The 18,468-nt window shown below is 40.6% G+C and overlaps 1 protein-coding gene across 1 annotated transcript; it reads left to right on the forward strand.

Annotated features, from left to right (window-relative positions):
* Positions 1-78: 78 nt before the first annotated feature.
* On the forward strand, positions 79-17,388 carry Socs4 (suppressor of cytokine signaling 4). The gene is made up of 2 exons (XM_036199271.1): positions 79-359; positions 14,682-17,388. Exon 2 carries the CDS (start codon positions 14,774-14,776, stop codon positions 16,082-16,084), a length of 1,311 nt encoding a protein of 436 aa, XP_036055164.1. The 5' UTR covers positions 79-359; positions 14,682-14,773; the 3' UTR covers positions 16,085-17,388.
* Positions 17,389-18,468: the final 1,080 nt, after the last annotated feature.

The raw sequence follows: 18,468 nt of genomic DNA on the forward strand, positions 1-18,468 counted from the left end.
GCGCGCGCCCGCCGCCGCCCGGCGCAGGTCCCGACCGAGGTCGCCGGGTGCTGGCGTCAGCGGCGCGCCGCCGCGGAGCCCAGAGCCGGCGGCTGGGGCGGCTCTGAAAGAGAAGGTGGGAGCGGAACCCGGAAGTGGTGGCGGTCCCTGGAGAGCAGGCGGAGACAGCGGCCAGTCTGACACTGGACTGACTGAGCGGGGGCGGGGGAGGCGCTGGCAGAGAGGCATCCGCCGGGTGGGAGCTCCACGAGGAGCGGGAGCGGCCGGGCCTCCTTTCCGCACTTGAGCGAGCGCCGAGTGATGGCGGCGGTGATGGCGGCAGTGGCTCGGACAGCCCCGGTTCAGTCGCGCTCAGAGAGGTGAGAGGGGGAAGGGTGGCCGTGAGGGGCTGGGGTTTTGCGCCTACCCCTCCAGGCTTTCCTCCCAGGCAACCATATTCGGCTCCTTGAACCGATCGAGCTCCTCGGGACAGGGTTAGAGACGGACCTTGTCAAGCCTGTATTCTTGACCATCCTTCGTGCCCCTCACGTTGTCGTTTCTGTAGTGATAAAGGAGGGATTAATTCTGGTTTCTTGCAACTCTAGCTAAACAATGCTTAGGAGAGTTAACTCGGGTTTCCTCTTTAGATCCCACCCAAAGTTTACTAAAGTGCGTTTAGATCGGAAAGAAGAGTTCTGATTTACATTGTGGAACGCTTCCTCTCATCCTTGCAACTCATAACACATCCTGTGCTAAGTAAGGTCTTGGCCCGTCAGGTTTATGCTTTTTTGGGTTCTTCACGTTCTCCATATTAGTAAATTGGTCTCTGTTGAAAAGTATGGTTTTGTTTTGTTGTTTTCCTTAGTGTTTATCTTATGGAAATTGTCAGTTTTTTGTAGTACCCACCATCCGGTTTCAGGCACTTATTTTCATCACCTGAGACATTTTTCTGTTGTAGAGGTATATTTTTCGCTGTTCTTCAGTCTCGGTTCATTCTAAAAAGTTGCAAACTTAAGTTACTCAAACCGTGGTATTCTTGCTTTGGTGGCATTTTGTAAGAACCAGGGTTCCAAATAGAGTTGTATATGAGTGAAAAGAAAGATTAGTTGGCCCAAAAAGAACCTGATATTCTTTAAAATACCCAATTGTTAATTTCCCACAGGAACGAAGGTACCTGAGATGATGGTTTAGTAACTTAGTTTTATTTTGAAATTATTCAGTTTTTTTGTTTGTTTTGTTTTGTTTTTCGAGACAGGGTTTCTCTGTAGCTTTGGACCCTGTCCTGGAACTCACTCTGTACACCAAGCTGGCCTCGAACTCACAGAGATCCACCTGCCTCTGCCTCCTGAGTGCTGGGACTACAGGCGTGCACCATCACCGCCCAGTGAAATTATTCAGTTTTTAGATGGACAAATTTATAATTCTTTTGCCCAAGTAACTGGGCAATAAAAATTATTAGCTACAGGGTGAGGTTCAGGTTGAGCTGATATTTATTTATATATCACGGTGGGATTTCATGGTAATGCTTTTCAGAGCTCAACATTCAGAAACCTGCAAAGAGGAACAAGAGTTATAGTTGTAAATACTTTAGACATAGTATCTGTACTAACACCTGATTTTAAAACTATGAACAATGTCAGAACACCTGCCCATTCTCTCTGCCCTAGCAATCAAGCCTTATTCACAGGTTAAGATAATATTTCCTTTGCTGATTTCACTCGTGTGGTTAAGCTTTAGCCTGAGGATTAAACAGTTGTAGTTTTAATTTTAACTCTAACCTATTGTATGACTTTGAGTGTGAGTGTGTCTTTAGTTTCCTGAATGTCAGATTTCTCACCCCACAGAATGGAAATAATACTTAGGTCCAGCAAATTATTGAAGTACATAAAAGATACTCACGGAAGTCTAAAACTGTTAAGGCCTGATATTGTTTATTAGCTAGGCACTTTAGATATCTAGTGGTTTTGTTTAAAGTGGGGATTAGCCTGTAAAACCTTCAAATGCCAAATGCCTCCAAAACTGTGAATGCTACTAACTTCAGCAAGTTTATGGGACTATTGAAGGCAATAGATTTTCAAGCAAAATGTACAGGATGATAATGCAGTGATGAAATTTGCATAACTAAAGTACTATATTGCAAAATTTTCAGGCTATCTAAAATAACATTACTTTAAAAGATAAATCAGCGGGTGGTGATGGCGCATGCCTGTAATCCCAGCACTTGGGAGGCAGAGGCAGGAAGATCTCTGTGAGTTCGAGGCCAGCCTGGTCTACAAAGCAAGTTCCAGGAAAGGCGCAAAGCTACACAGAGAAACCCTGTCTCGAAAAACCAAAAAATAAATAAAATAAATAAATAAAATAAAATAAAAAATAAATCATTATACCTGATTTCTGTATTTATTAATTCTGGTGTGGGTACCAAAGTTCCCCAGATGAATTGTTTATTACCAGTGCATATCCCATTTGAGTGGGTATCTGAATGAACTCACCAAAAACAATGCCAAAATTGGAGATTCAATTACACTGAAGGTTAGTTGCCTACTGTGGCCACTTTAATACCCTGAGGTTCATGAATAGTGTTGATCTCAAAGGCAATAGGTTGAGAAAACATAGATATATTAGCATTATATCAAAGGTAATATTATCTATATAAATAATGTCATATAAGCCTACACAGTTACGCAAGAAACTATAACAGTATTTCCTACAGCAGAGTTTATTTTTTTTTAAATTTTATTTTTAATTATAAAAAATGTGGTGGGATGTGTGTGTGTGTGTGTGTGTGTGTGTGTGTGTGTGTGTGTGTGAGAGAGAGAGAGAGAGAGAGAGAGAGAGAGGAGAGAAGGGGGGGCAGGGGAGAGGGAGAGGGTGCTTGCAGAGGCCAGAAGAGGGCATCAAATCCCCTGGAGAGTTATAGGCAATTGTGAACTATTGTGAACTGTAAGATACAGGTTCTGGGAACTGAATTTTGGGTCCTTTGCAAGCACAGCAAGTATTCATAACTACTGAACCATCTCTTCAGTCTGGCCCCTAAAATTTCTTTTCAATAGAATATTTACTTGATGTAAAAATCATCATTATAGCCGGGCAGCAGTGGCCCATGCCTTTAAACCCAGCACTCAGGAGGCAGAGACAGGCAGATCTCTGTGAGTTCAAGGCCAGCCTAGTTTACAGAGTGAGTTCCAGGACAGGCTCCAAAGCTACAGAGAAAACCCTATCATTACTACGGAAGACGAGGCTGGAAGAGAGGGTAACAATAACTGAGGAGAACTAAATATTGAAAAAAATATATATTTTAATCTCTCCAAATGTATTATGAATGAATGTTAATAACATTTATTCTGGGAGTAAATAATACTTGTAGAAACCCAGTAAGATACAAAATAGAGGGTTGGGGATTTAGCTCAGTGGTAGAACACTTGCCTAGCAAGTACAAGGCCCTGGGTTCGGACCTCAGGTCAATAAATAAATAAATAAAGATACAAAAGAGAATATAGTAAAAGTGCCTCTGCTCTTAGCCGCCTAGTTCCACTACATGAAATAGCAGGCATTTAATTCTTGTATTACTTTGGCAGCACTAGATTGACTTTTATCATAGCAAGGCGGATATTATCAATTTTAATATAATTTTATTCCTTGAGAATTTCACACATTGTATTTTGATCATATTCACCACCATTTCACTGTTCCCCCCAATTCCTCTGAGATCTGCTCCTACCTCCCCACCCTCTTTCAGCCTATTGTCCTCTACCACTGGAATAACTCCCATTGTCTAATCAGTGTTGCCCATATACTTAGGAGTATAGGGCCATCCACTGGAATATGGTTGCCACACCCTTAAAGAAAACTGACTCTTCCTCCCCTAGAAGCCATCATCTGTTAGTAGTTCGTCAGTTCAGAGTGGGGTCTCATAAGTACCTCCCCACTCCATACTAGAATGTTCACTGGCTTGGTTCTCCATGACCTCTGGCTCCTAAAACCTCTCTCATCTTCCACAATAGTCCTTAGTTTTGGGGTGTGTGACATGGTGTCCCATTTGTGGTTGAATGCATTCATAATTACTCTCTGTACTTTGATCAGTCGGGAATTTCTATATTAACTGCCATTCACTATACAAAGAAACTTATTTTTGTTAATCTCATTGAATGTTGCTTTCATACATTTTAATTACAATTCTATAAAAATGTGTCCTGATTTACAAATGAGAAAATCAAGTTTAATAAGAGTTATACTTTTGGCTAGTTTTGCAGTGTTGGAGATTGATCACAGAGCTTCATACATGCTAATCCAGTTCTCTACCAGTGATCTGTACTTCCTTTTTTTCCTTAAACTTATTTTAATATTCCATATATTAACCAATACATACTAAGTTTTGTTATTGAAAATTACAAATTAGGAGGAAAATACATCTATTCAATTTATTCCATAAAGTGTTTTAATAACTTATCTTAAATATTCCGGTTCTAAGAGTCTGTTGTTCAGGGCTGGAGAGATGGCTCAGCGGTTAAGAGCACTGACTGCTCTTCCAGAGGACCCAGGTTCAATTCCCAGCACCCACATGGCAGATCACAACTGTCTGTAACTCCAGTTCCAGGGGACCTGACAACCATGGCAAAACACCACCAATGCACATAAAATAAAAATAAATAAATTTTTTTAAGAAGTCTGTTGTTGCTCTTCCTTCCACTTTGAGGAAGCCAGGTTTTGTGTGGCAGTCAGGGACTGAGGGCCAGAGTCAAGTGTTTCCAGATTCTTGGCTCCTTATTCATTTGGAATTGAAATAAAAGCTCACACATATTTGCAAAAGTAGCAAGGAAACTTTATTTAAACAAAGCAATAAAAATATCATAATGCACTGTTAGGGAGCAGTGGGCCTCATGAACCCAGATTCTCAAGGGCCTCAGTTGGCATTGGGGGCTTCTTTCTGTGGGCTCAGAGAAAATGGAATTTAGTTAAAAGGGGCATGGGGAGGGTGGCTTCCTATTTGGATTGATAGGTTAGGTCATATAGTCACTTTTCTCCTGAACATGCTTCTTTCCAAAATGCATCTGACTTTAATGATACGCACATCCAATTATGCATAGGCATAAGATAGTAATAGGGAATTCTCGGACAGTTAACATGACACAGGTTTTGCTTTACTGCACATGTACCTAAAGTCAATTTACATCGGATCAGGACCAAGAAATACTAGGAACATATTTGAATAAAAACTGTTCCTTGGCCCATGTGGGAAGAGAAACCTGCATAGTTGATTGAAAAGGGGTGTAGACATAGCTTGATGTAGGTGGGGGCTCTGTGTTGCTAGCAGGTTGCTAGGTGCATTGTTCAGAAAAGGGTATGTTCATAGTACCTGTAGAAAAGGGACCTAAGCTACCAAGTCCATTATTAGAAGATGAGTGTGTGTAACACAAACCCCAGTAAAGTCCCAGGTTACTAAACTGTTCCTGGGCTTGCCTATATCACATGTACTTCCAGCCCTTAGTTTTCTGCTTGCCCTTTATCCTAGCGTAGCTGACTTCAGTTGAGAAGTGTTTAGATACATCTCTTTATATTTAGTTCATAAGCTCATGGAATGTACATTCACTTTAATGTTTCCCAAATTCTGTTCTACAAAAAAGATTTGTGGTAAATGCAGGAATCTGTGCCTTAAGCAGATTTCTTTACTGAAGGGCCTCTGAAAAGCTTTGTCAATGTGGGTGATGGTCTGCCAGTGAGCACTATTCAAACTTGTTTAACGAGGGTCCTACCTTTTTTCCCCAGAATAGGTATTTGAATTGAGTTGTTTTACTTTGACAAATAGTAATTTTATATACTTATGGAATACAATATGATTTCGATGGATGTATACATAATGAAATGAGTCATTCAAGTTAACATAACTTTTGTAGTAAGAAAGTTAAAAAGTCTATCTTAGCATATTTTTAAATGTGCATTACTATTAGCAGTGGTTCCCATGCAGTATGATAAAACACTGAAGCTTCCTCCTACCCAGACAGTTGGAATGTATGTTTACTGGGTATGTGCAGATTAAGAATCTGGCATGACAAGCGGAGAGCGGAAAGGAGAGTGCAGGAGTGGGAAGGGCAGACGAGAGTGTTAAACCCAGGTTTTGTCGGGTTTGCCCTTCTTGTTTCTTTGTTGTTTTTTCTTTTTTGTTTTTTTTTAATTTTCCAGTTTAGCCTTGTGAGCCCTGGCTAACTCTTTAAAGAACATACTTTTAAATACTTTCTAGAAAATAAATGTAAATTTAAAATTTTTTTGCTAGAAAATAAAAAAAAATTTACTAGGGAAAGGATAATTAGAGAAGGAAAACTTTTCATCTCAATTTTTTTTTTCTCATGTACAACCTGTTTTCACTTTTTGATGTAATATTCCAAGGAATTCCTCTGTTGTCTGCTATCCAACAAATTCCATTTGTGAAGCCTAAATGTTTATTTCAACATCCAACTTAAATATCAAGCTATAATCTGACTTGGAGTCACAAATTTTGTAGGAAAAGTCACAGGACTGAATTGCTATCACAATAATAAAATATATTTGTGAATTATTTAGTATGTTGAATTACTCTGAATCAAATTTATTTTGGGTTAGTGTTAGAAATTAGAATTTGAGACTGAAATGTATATTGGCATTGTAGGCATAAGTAGTAGAATAATTTATATCCACACATATAAAATATGCCCTATTATCCAGCAATATAGAGAATACAAATTAGTTTTCCTGATAATGTTTAACCATTTCATTATTAACTTTTACTTGAGTTAAAATTACCTTCCTAGCCTGGCACAATAGAAATATTAGTTATATCTTTTGTTAGTGAAATTAGCATATGGACATTGATTTTTTTCTTTCATCATTATCATGGCAGTTGGATCTGGAAACTTGCTCTCTTGAAGTGGCTCTTACGTAAACTTGCTTTTTAAACATTTACCTCTTTCTCATTAAGAAATAATGGCTTTTTTTTTTTTATGTCACTGTTCATTCCCCAAGGCTGTGTGTAACATGGCTCCCTTCATAAAAAATTAATATTGAATCAGGAACCAAAGCAGCTTCTCCCAAATGGGTCCTTCCCCTTCTTTAAAAAGAAAGAGGAAGGGGAGTTTCTCTCTAGCTGTTCACACTCACTCTTCAGTATGTTCCCATCTCTCGAAGTTCTGTCTGTGTTTTGTACTGCACCCAAACTGGTCACAGAGCCACCCAGCCATCCTGTAGCTCCTTCTCCTCTATACAAAGTTGGTTAAATTCCAAGAATCAGCTGGGCTGGAGCACTTACCCAACATGCATGAAGCCTGGATTCTAACCCCAGCCTTGTAAAGAGCAATGATGACGACAAGACATTTTCAAGAACTAATGGCTGGCTGGCTATGTGGAGCTGTATTAGTCTGTGTTCTGTTTCTGTGAAGAGAGGCCATGCACAGCAACTCTTAAAAAAGAAATCTTTTACCTGGGGCGGGCTTACAGTTCAGAGGTTTAGTCCATTTTCTCCATGGGCAGGAAGCATGGCAGCATGCAGGCAGACATGGGGTGGAGAGATAGTTGAGAGGTCTACATCTGGATCTGCCAACAGCTGGAAGAAGGAGACCCTGGGTCCTGGCTTGGACTTTTGAGCCCTCAAAGCCCTCCCCCAGTGACACACTTCCTTCAACAAGGCCATACCTCCTAATCCTTTTAAATAATGCCACTCTCTGTTGACCTAGCATTCAAATGTATGAATCACGGGGGCCATTGTTATTCAAAACACCACAGGAGCCATGTTAGTTTTATTGTGAACAGTATGATTGCATTTTTATATTTTTAAGAATTTGGAGCCAGGTGTAGCAATGCACAACTTTAGTTCTAGCACTTGGGAGGCAGAGGCAGGCAAATCTCTGTGAGTTCATACTCTTTTAGTATGTAGATACTAACCTGATCTACATAATGAGTTCCAGGCTAGCCAGAGCTATATAGTAAGACTGAGTCTCAAAAATAAATAACTTTTAAATGAATTTGGGGTGCTAGGGATGTACCTTATTAAAAGAGCATTATGAAACCCGGTTTGATCCCAAGCACCACAAATCTAATGAGGCTTTTGAAAGATATTAGAAAATTCCTCCCAGGTCCTTAAGTGGGAAGATACAAGAAGGTTTTTTGTTGTTATTGTTTGGACATGATATATTGGTTGTTTGGTTTAACTGTTTAAGACAGGATCTTATGTAGCCCTGGCTGGCTTCAAACTCACTATGTTCCCAAAGACAAGCTTTAACTCCTGATCCTCCTGCCTCTACCCCCAAAATACTAGGAGTACATGTGTGCCACCATGCATAGCTCACATGATGGCACATTCTATACAATGGAGGACAGTCTGAATATCTTTTGCAGCATGGTCTGGAGATCCCAACTACCTTTTTCTAATGTGATCTTAACTGTAGCAAAGGCTTTTCTAGAAGTTGTTAAGAGGTTACCTATGCTATGGAGTGTAAACTGTTAAAAATCTGCTTAGTCACTTTGGAGAGTCACTTGTTAGCTCAGTAAAAGTGAAATTAAAAGACTTGCCATTTTGGGAAAGAAGAAAATTTGATTTGGATTCCTCTTAAAACTTTAACTTAGAGCCAGGCGGTGATGGTGCACACCTTTAGTCCCAGCACTCAGGAGACAGAAGCAGGTGAATCTCTGTGAGTTTGAGGCCAGCCAGGACTCTTTCACAGAGAAACCCTGTCTTCCCCCCCCCCACACACACACACACAAAAAGTTAACTTACTTACTTTAAAACTATTTTAATTTGTATTTATGTATGTGTGTGTGAGAGATGGACAGATGCTGGAGGAGAGCATCAGATACCTTGGTGCTGCAGGTAAGGCAGTTGTGAGCCACCTGATATGAGTGCTGCCCAGTTCTGGTCCTCAGGAAGAATAGTCAGTACCCTTAACCACTGAGCCGTCTCTCCAGCCCCCAAAGCTCAACTAATGTAAATACCGTATCTTGAGATCATGTGCAACCTGTGGTGGGTATTGTGTTCCCTGAAATATTGGGTGTTCCCCGAAATAAGCATATCTGGGGTCAGAGAACAGACAGCCACTAGAACAAAGCCAAAAATGGTGGCTAGAAAATGGGAAGAGTAAGCCATAGCAGAAGTTGGGCGGTGGTGTTACACGCCTTTAATCCCAGCACTTGGGAGGCAGAGCTAGCAGGATTCCTGAGTTCAAAGCCACTTTAGAAACAGCTAAGCATGGTGACCCACGCCTTTAATCCCAGAAACCCAACCTTTAATCCCAGGGAGAGGGGGCAGAAAGAGAAAGGTATATAAGGCGTGAGGACCAGGAACTAAAGGAGTAAAGCATGTAGTTAAGCATTTGGTTAAGCATTTTGGCTTTGGAGCAACACAGTTCAGCTAAGATTCATGTGGAGGACTCAGAAGCTACAATCTGAGGAAACAAGACCAGCTGAGGAACTGGTGAGGTGAGGTGAGGTAATTGTGGCTTGTTCTGCTTATCTGATTTTCTAGCATTCACCCCAATAACTGGCCTCGGGTTTGATTTCATTAATAAGACCTTTTAAGATTCCTGCCACAGCAACCCTGGTGTTTAACGAAATTTTCATAGTCATATCTCAATAAAACATTATAAAGATTCTTTTACTTCAAATATTATAGTCCAAAAATCCATCCCTCATCTTACAGACACACAGTACACTACACTAAGTGACTAGACATGGAGCAGGCTGGCCTGACTTCAGCAGTTAGGACTCCACTTGTCCCTCCAGGGTAGCCTCGGGCAGATTACCAGATGACAGTGAGTTCTGAAAGCATCGTCAAGCGTAGAATCAGTTTCATACACTTTAACTTTTAGGAAACCAAGAAATGCCATGTAAATTTTCTTTCTACTTTGAAAACTGTAACATGCTCCTCTATGAAATTAGGATTCCTTAGCCTGCCATGATAGCTTCCTATAATCTTAGCATTCAGGAGGCAGGGGATTGAGAGGTGGATCCTATCTGGGCTACGTAAAAGTGAAGGGTTGGGATGTAGTTCAGTGATAGAGAGCTTTCCTGTCAGGAACAAGGCCCTGAGCTCAACCCCCAGCACACGTGGGGGTGGGGGGGGAGTATGGGGTGAACTCCTCATAGTTGTCATCTAATCTTTTTTAAATTTGCTTTATTACTCTCTCAGTAATTGACCTTTCCAGACATTGATCTTTGACCTTGGCGTTGTCTGTCTTGTGTGTGAGATGTCCTTCTGTCTTTTACCCAGAGCTCCCTCTCCTGGCTGCATGTCTTGTTTAGACTTTACATCCCGCTTTAGAGAACATCTTATCCATAACTCAGTGAAATAGGAAGTTTCATTTTCTCCTGTTTGATGCTTTGGCTCCTTTTCCTTCCAAGTAAGAAGTTCACCTTTAGCCTCCAGTGTTGTTGAAAAGCATTTTTACCTGTAGTTGTTTGCAAGGCTTTCCTTCTCTGTGTTACCTCGGTCTCCCTTAGCTGATATGCTTAGAACCAGAAGTGTTTTTTTGTTTTTTTTGGTTTTTTTTAAGATTTATTTATTTATTATGTATACAGTGTTCTGTCTGCTTGTATCCCTGCAGGCCAGACGAGGGCGCCAGATCTCATTACAGATTGTTGTGAGCTACCATGTGGTTGCTGGGGATTGAACTCAGGATCTCTGGAAGAGCAGTCAGTGCTCTTAACCTCTGAGCCATCTCTCCAGCCCCAGAAGTGTTTTTAAATGCTGTTTGTTTGTTTTCCCAGATTTTGGAATTTTTATATATATATATATATATATATATATATATATATATATAAAAGTAATGAGATATCTTGTGAATGAGCCCAAGTCTGAAAAATTCATTCATGATTTATGTACATCTTATACACATCGCCTGATGGTGATTTTACACAGCATTTTTAATGTGCCTGTGTTTTGCCTATAGCCAACCATGTGGTTGGGTGTAGAATCCTCCACTGGTAACCACATGCTGACACTTTAAAAGTTTGATTTTTTTTTTTTTTTTTGAAGCATTTCAGATTTTACAGTAAGGAATCTTCAAACTATCTTCATTGCTTCTAGGATTCTAAGCTTTGTTTTAATTTCTTATTTTTTGAATGCCAAGTGTCGTTTATTGAAGGAGGGAGGAGGTCTTAAATACAGGCTTACAGCACAATGGGAGAACGCCAGAGGGCAGAAGTTTGCTTCTGATGTTTTACAATCTTGCATCTAAGCTGTTAACGCTCAATATGCAGGATACACAGACAAAGAACTTCCCTTAAGCATTCAGGAGGGTGGAATCTCATAGGGAATTAGCCTAGGGAGGATATCAAGGTCAAGGTCAGCAAGCAATGCAACAGTTACCCAAAACAGGGGGCCAGGGACCTACAGGTCCCCCCCCTTTTACTAAAAAAATGAGCTTCTGACTTAGGTTGCATGGGATGTCAGCAGGTCACCTTACCCGTCATGGAGACACCTGTCCAGGCCACACAGGCATTCTGTCTTAGGTTGGTGAGCGCCCCCCAGGCATTACCCGTCTCTGAATGCTCATTATCATACAGACTCAGTCGTGTGAGAGCTGCAGAGTTAACTGTTGCCAAAGATCTCTAAGTGGTGCTGGGCTTGCAATCTGTGTGTTCGACACAAAAAAGACCAACAGAAGTCTTAACCCACCCATAGCCAGTAGGCTAAAGGCAACTGAGCAATTCCCTTCCTTAACGAGCTTTACTGCAAATTGGAGTCCTTGTAAGATGGTATCCTGAAAGCAAATGGAACTTGAGTTTGTAAATTTATAACTTTCAAAGTCAATCGAAATGTATTTAACTATTGATTTAAATTTGTCATGCCCAATAGAATGAAAGATTAACTAACTGTGGTAGCTACTTTTGCTGCCAGGGTTTCCACTGTGCTAGCTGTAGTAACCAATTATGAAATGGCAATCCCAGAAACAGTAGTAGCGGTGGTCGCCGCTGTTATAACAGCAACAACGGCAGCAGCGATGTCAAATTCTCTTCTGGAGCGTGAGGGTATCCACTGGCATGGACACAACTCCAGGAACACGAACTGCCGAGGCCCATTTTTCTTGATCCCAGTACGACTTAAGCTGGAAGCTCTGCAAAAGAACAACTAAGAACCATAAAGAAAAAACAGGCAGCTCACAAGGAGCAGAATTAATGGTCTCATAATGGCTACATTCAGGCTTACAAATTTTAAGGTATCTTCAAAGGGGGCTAAATGAATTTCAGGAGGCCAATAAATGTTGCACAGAGCCACTCCTGAGAAGTAGGTACTGCTCCAGCTTGAATGAGATTGTGAGAATGAAAATGCTTAGCTGGCATGCTACTGTTAATAAATGGAGGTCAGTGATCTTCAGTGTTATCCTTAATCTCCAACGTGTCTGGGTGACATGTTCTCATATATACTTGAAAAAGCAGTTGCCATACATTACCTTCTGGAGAATCCAACCACATGGCTGCAGTTCCTAGGCTTACCTTAATGCTTACCAAAGCTGGCCATATTGGGCTTTCAGTCCCCATTAGCATCAGAAGGGGAGAGTTTTTCACAAAGGGCCAAGAGGTTTCTGCCATGTTGGGCTTCAGCTGCAGCCACAGGGCACACTCAGTACTCAGAAACCTAATGAGGAATCTCATTGTCCTGAGGAAAGACATAAGCAGAAGCCCAGGCCCACACCAACACCAGATCAGGTTCCCTCCAAGTGTCAGTAGAAAGATCCTTCCATCGCTCCAGAGGGTGATTTGCAACAGGAGCCCTCCGGTGCTTATCTGCAGTGGATACTCCAGCAGCAAAATATGTTTGTTTGGGTTTTTTTTTTAATATTTCAAATTTTTCTTTTATTTTTTTAGATTAATTAAATTTTCTATTAACAGCTTGTATAAATTCTTAATAGTGTAATGTTTCATTGAGGGTTGCTCAGTAATTGAGTAAAACCAAATCTTATTATATGTTACAGTCATGCTAGGGTCCCCCATCTAAGCATTTAGAATGATGTATTATTTAGCAGGCTCTTTGACTATGGAAACTCATGTGCCTCTGTTCTGAGGGGAAAAAAAATACTGTTGAATATAAATGCAGTATTAAGTGATAGTAGTATTGCTTGAAAAGTTAGGTAAAATTAGGATTTTATTTCAAAGTGTATTAATTCTCTAACCATATCACTTGACTGTTGAGGTTTTTAATGCTCAGAAATTAAGAGACTTAATCTTAATTAACATGTTGAATGACTGATTTTTCTGGCTGATACAAAATTCAGCTCTTAGTTGCAAAATATTTGGAATTATAGGGCCCTGCCTGCTTCACTTGAAAACACATATGTAGGAGGGCTCAGCAGTTAAGAGTACTGGCTGTTCTTCCAGAGGACCCAGGTTCAATTCCCAGCTCTTACATGGCAGCTCACAGCTGTCTGTAACTCCAGTTCCAGGTTAGTGGACACCTTCATGCAGGCAAAACACCAATGCACATAAATAAAGTAGGGCTCGAGAGATGTCACAGAAGCTAAGAGAATGTATTGTTTTTACAGAGGACCTAGGTTTGGTTCCTAGCACGCACACCAGGAGTCTCATAGCCACCTCTGACTACAGTTCAGGGGACCTGATACCCTCTAAGCTTCCTCAGGCACCTGCATGTACATGGTGCACACAAACACAGAACTCAAAATGACTAAGAAAAGATTTTCACAATACTTACATAAATTCATTAGAATTCTAGTATGTGTAGCCAAGGAATGCCCTGTAGAAAATTACCTGTTTGTGATCAAGAATGTAAGAGTATTATGTGAGTAGAATACTTCTAAAAACTGCAAAGACTGATAATGATGTAACTAGTTACTGGAATTAATTGGCAAAACTCTTAGGAATATTTACTTGGCATTCCTATTGCTCGGTAGTAATTTGTTTACTTAATAGACTCATGTTACACTGTACAACTCAAAATTGTTGGTATTTTAATCAATAGAGATGGAAACAAGAGAAGAAACAATACAGGGTATTAGTTCTAAGCACTAGCTCATAGATTTGTAACTGCCTCTTCTCATAAAGAATTCACTGGCCTGTTGTGAAATAAGAAAAAGAAAGTGAAAGTCAGATGTCGTGACACATGACTGTAATTCTAGTGTAGAATTGGGGGCAGAAGGAATGTTGCAAGTTTAAGGTCAGTCTGGGCCACATAGATTTCTAGGTTGGCCAAGGCTACATTGCAAGACCCTGTCTCAGGAAACCAATAAAAGAAAAATAAGGGAAGGATAAATAGGTATAAGGTAACTGCAAAAGTAGGAATTATTCCTATCCAAGCATGTATTATTCCTGAGAGAGGACCCATACTGAAGTTTAGCTCTGTGAAAGGACTCCATCATCATCTTTTTTTTGTTTTGTTTTGTTTGTTTGTTTGTTTTTCGAGACAGGGTTTCTCTGTAGCTTTGGAGCCTTTCCTGGACTAGCTTTGTGGACCAGGCTGGCCTTGAACTCACAGAGATCCACCTGCCTTTGCCTCCTCAGGGCTGGGATTACAGGCGTGCGCCACCACCACCCGGCAGGACTCCATCATCTTACCTTCATGGTATGAGGAAATATTATCCCAATATGGTAGAGCAGCACCGTAACATGGGAATGGGATACCCGGGGCTGCCTAACAGCATGGCAGTGTCTTTCGTGGGCTGATTCTGCTTTTTATCTCGTGTCCAATAGATGAACAGGCTGCTAATGACTTCCTTTCTTCTTTTTCTTAGATTCATCCAGAAAGTGCCCAGAAGAAACTTCGGTCAGAAAAGCTGAAAATGCAGTCTTGCTACCACTGGGATTTGTAAATAATTTGTTTAAAATGGCTGAAAACAATAGTAAAAATGTAGATGTGCGGCCTAAAACAGGCCGGAGTAGAAGTGCTGATGGAAAGGATGGCTATGTGTGGAGCGGAAGGAAGTTATCTTGGTCCAGAAAGAGGGAGAGCTGTTCCGAGTCTGAAACCGTATGTCCTGGAGAGAAGGCTGAAGCTCCTGGAAGGGGCCGAGAAAGGGAGCACAGCTGCTCATCCATTCAGCTGGACTTAGACCACTCCTGTGGGCACAGATTTTTAGGCCGATCCCTTAAACAGAAACTACAAGATGCTGTGGGCCAGTGTTTTCCGATAAAGAATTGTAGTAGTCGGCACTCTTCAGGGCTTCCATCTAAAAGAAAAATTCATATCAGTGAACTCATGCTAGATAAGTGCCCTTTTCCACCTCGATCGGATTTAGCCTTTAGATGGCATTTTATTAAACGACATACTGTGCCTGTAAGTCCAAATTCAGATGAATGGGTGAGCACAGACTTATCTGAGAGTGAATTGAGGGATGCTCAGCTCAAGCGAAGAAACGTGGACGAAGACATGCCCTGTCTCTCGGATACCAGTGTTCAGCCTTGTGTGGTACCTACCAGCAGTGCTTCATGTAGAGGTGGTCACATAACTGGCTCTCTTATGAACTTGGTCACAAATAACAGCATAGAAGATAGTGATATGGATTCAGAGGATGAAATTATAACACTGTGCACAAGCTCCAGGAAAAGAAACAAGCCCAGGTGGGAAATGGATGATGAAATCCTGCAGTTGGAGACACCTCCCAAGCACCACACCCAGATTGATTACGTTCACTGCCTTGTACCAGACCTCCTTCAGATCAGTAACAATCCATGCTACTGGGGTGTTATGGATAAATATGCAGCCGAAGCTCTGTTAGAAGGAAAGCCAGAGGGTACCTTTTTACTTCGAGACTCAGCACAGGAAGATTATTTATTCTCCGTTAGTTTTAGACGCTATAGTCGTTCTCTTCATGCTAGAATTGAACAGTGGAATCACAACTTTAGCTTCGATGCCCATGATCCGTGTGTCTTCCATTCTCCTGACATTACTGGGCTCCTAGAACATTATAAGGACCCAAGTGCCTGTATGTTCTTTGAACCACTTTTGTCCACTCCGTTAATCCGGACTTTCCCCTTTTCCTTGCAGCATATTTGCAGAACAGTTATTTGTAATTGTACAACTTATGATGGCATTGATGCCCTTCCAGTTCCTTCTCCTATGAAATTGTATCTGAAGGAATACCATTATAAATCCAAAGTTAGGTTACTCAGGATTGATGTGCCAGAGCAACAGTGATGGAGAAGGTTAGGAATGTGGACTTGCATACATATTTTCATTTAATATCTTATTTTTCTTATGCCTCTTTGAATTTTTCTACAAAGGCAGTTAGAATCCAAAATAAAACTGCCCTAAATTTTAATTCCAGATGAATTTATTTTTCTTATAATACACTTGTTATATATTTTTAAGCAGGTGTCTGGTTTTTGTTTTTACCGTGCAAATTATATACTTTTCCACTTAATTTACATATGGTCCAGGCATATTTGAAATTTCAAGGCATTACAAATACATTTGAATATTCTGTATTTTTTTTAAGTAATCTTCTGCCCTTTCCTACATGTGAAATATTTTGCTAATCTATGCTATCAGTATTCTTGTATGGCAGGATAGTTATCTTTTCCATTTTCATTTTAAAATTCTTCAGTAAAGATGAGTGTTGTAATCTGTCCACAATAATGTAATTGATTTTTGTAATTGCTAATAGGAATGTTAGGCAACAAAATGCTTTAAAATGAAACTTAATGTGTTTTCATTTTAAATATTAACTAAAACAAGCTTGATTTTTATTAATCTGGCCAATGAAAAGAGAATGTTACGTTCTAGAGGTACATTTGTTCTGCAGTGTGGCAGGGTTGTCAATAAATCCAAATACAGCAGCCCTTCACCCTGGAAGAGGTGAATACCATCATAATGTAACTTGGATTCCTTTCTTACTAGAAGCTTTACAAATAAAATAGCAGCATTAGGAGCTTGGAGTTGCTAAGGCAACTAGAGTTTGCTATGTTCATTGATGGACTGTTGCATCTACTTCAGCTCTTTCTTAGGAACTCTGGTTCCTAGGGGGAAATAGGCACTTTCTAAACAGCTGCTGTATCCACCAGTAACCAAAAGACCTGAACAGTTTCTCATTATTTTACACTAAACTTAAATAAAGATGCAAACAAAACACGTTCAATATTTAGGAAGCTTAATATTACTTTTGGTCTTCACACCCTAACTAATTATTTCTGTCTTCAGAACTAACATACATTTTATGTAGCTTCAGAGAAGAGAAGACATAGCCATAGCTCCAGCATATAACATACTGGACAGGAGGACAAAATAGTACTTCACATTCACACTCTGAAGGGCAGCACGGTGTTTCAGGACCATCACTGGCCTGGAGTAACCAGTAGGATAGACACGTGCACTGGTGCCCTAGTTCTCTCCTCTGTGACTGACCACAGATTGCCCAGTTTTCCTTCTGATAGGCTATCTGCCCCTTTTAAATATTGTAGTAATTTTTATTTATTTGTGTGTGTGTGTGTGTGTGTGTGTGTGTGTGTGTGTGTGTGTGTGTGAGAGAGAGAGAGAGAGAGAGAGAGAGAGAGAGAGAGTGTGTCCCTCTATGTAGCCTAGGCTGACCTCAGGTTTGAGATACAACAGCCTGAGTTTCAGGATTACAGGTTTGAACCCCCATGAAGAGCTAGTAATTGATTTATTTCTCTTGCTTTCCTTTCTTTTTTCCTTTTTCTTTCTTTTTTGTTGCTGTTGTTATTTGTTTTGGTTCTGTTGTTATTTAGTTGGTTGGATTGTGTGTGTGTGTGTGTGTGTGTGTGTGTGTGTGTGTGTGTGTGTTTGTTTGAAACAGTCTCTGTATATCCCTGTAGCTTGCTGTGTAGACCAGGCTGTCCTCGAACTCACAGAGATCTTCCTGCCTCTGCCTCCCAAGCACTAGGATTAAAGGTGTGCTCTCGTAATTGATTTCTTGATGCTAGTTCAGTTGTATTAGAAAACTTGCTTCAACCTGGATTGAAAGGACATTGTCTCATAAGTTTCCAAGTTAAAACAAATAGTTCTTGCTACTATGGTGGTGCACACCTGCAATCCCAGCACTTGGGAACCAGAGGGATGAAGGTTGCTGTGAGTTTAAGCCAGTCACAGCTGTATGGTGAGAATATATCTCAAAATATTTTTTTTCCTTAATTCTTGTTACATGTACATTAAAGTATCCTTTCCCAATCTTGGGGGGCTGTTAGTGTAAAGAAAACATTTTCTAGCAATAGCTTTTACTGATCATGGTAGTCATTCTTGTATTCCCAGAACTTGGGAGACTGAGGCAGAAGGATTACCATGAGTTCTGGAACAACCTAGGCTACAGAGTGAAACCCTGTCTCAATAACACCCTACACACACACACACACACACACACACAAACCTAATAGCTTGCCAGGCCGGTGGTGGTGCACGCCTTTAATCCCAGCACTCGTGAGGTGGAGGCAGGCGGATCTATGTGAGTTCGAGGCCAGCTTGGGCTACAGAATGAGTTCCAGGAAAGGGGCAAAGCTACACAGAGAAACCCTGTCTAGAAAAACAAAAAACAAACAAGCAAACAAAAACTAATAGCTTTAACTTTTTCA

This window comes from Onychomys torridus, chromosome 9 (genome assembly GCF_903995425.1).
Source record: "Onychomys torridus chromosome 9, mOncTor1.1, whole genome shotgun sequence".
Lineage (NCBI taxonomy): Eukaryota > Metazoa > Chordata > Mammalia > Rodentia > Cricetidae > Onychomys > Onychomys torridus.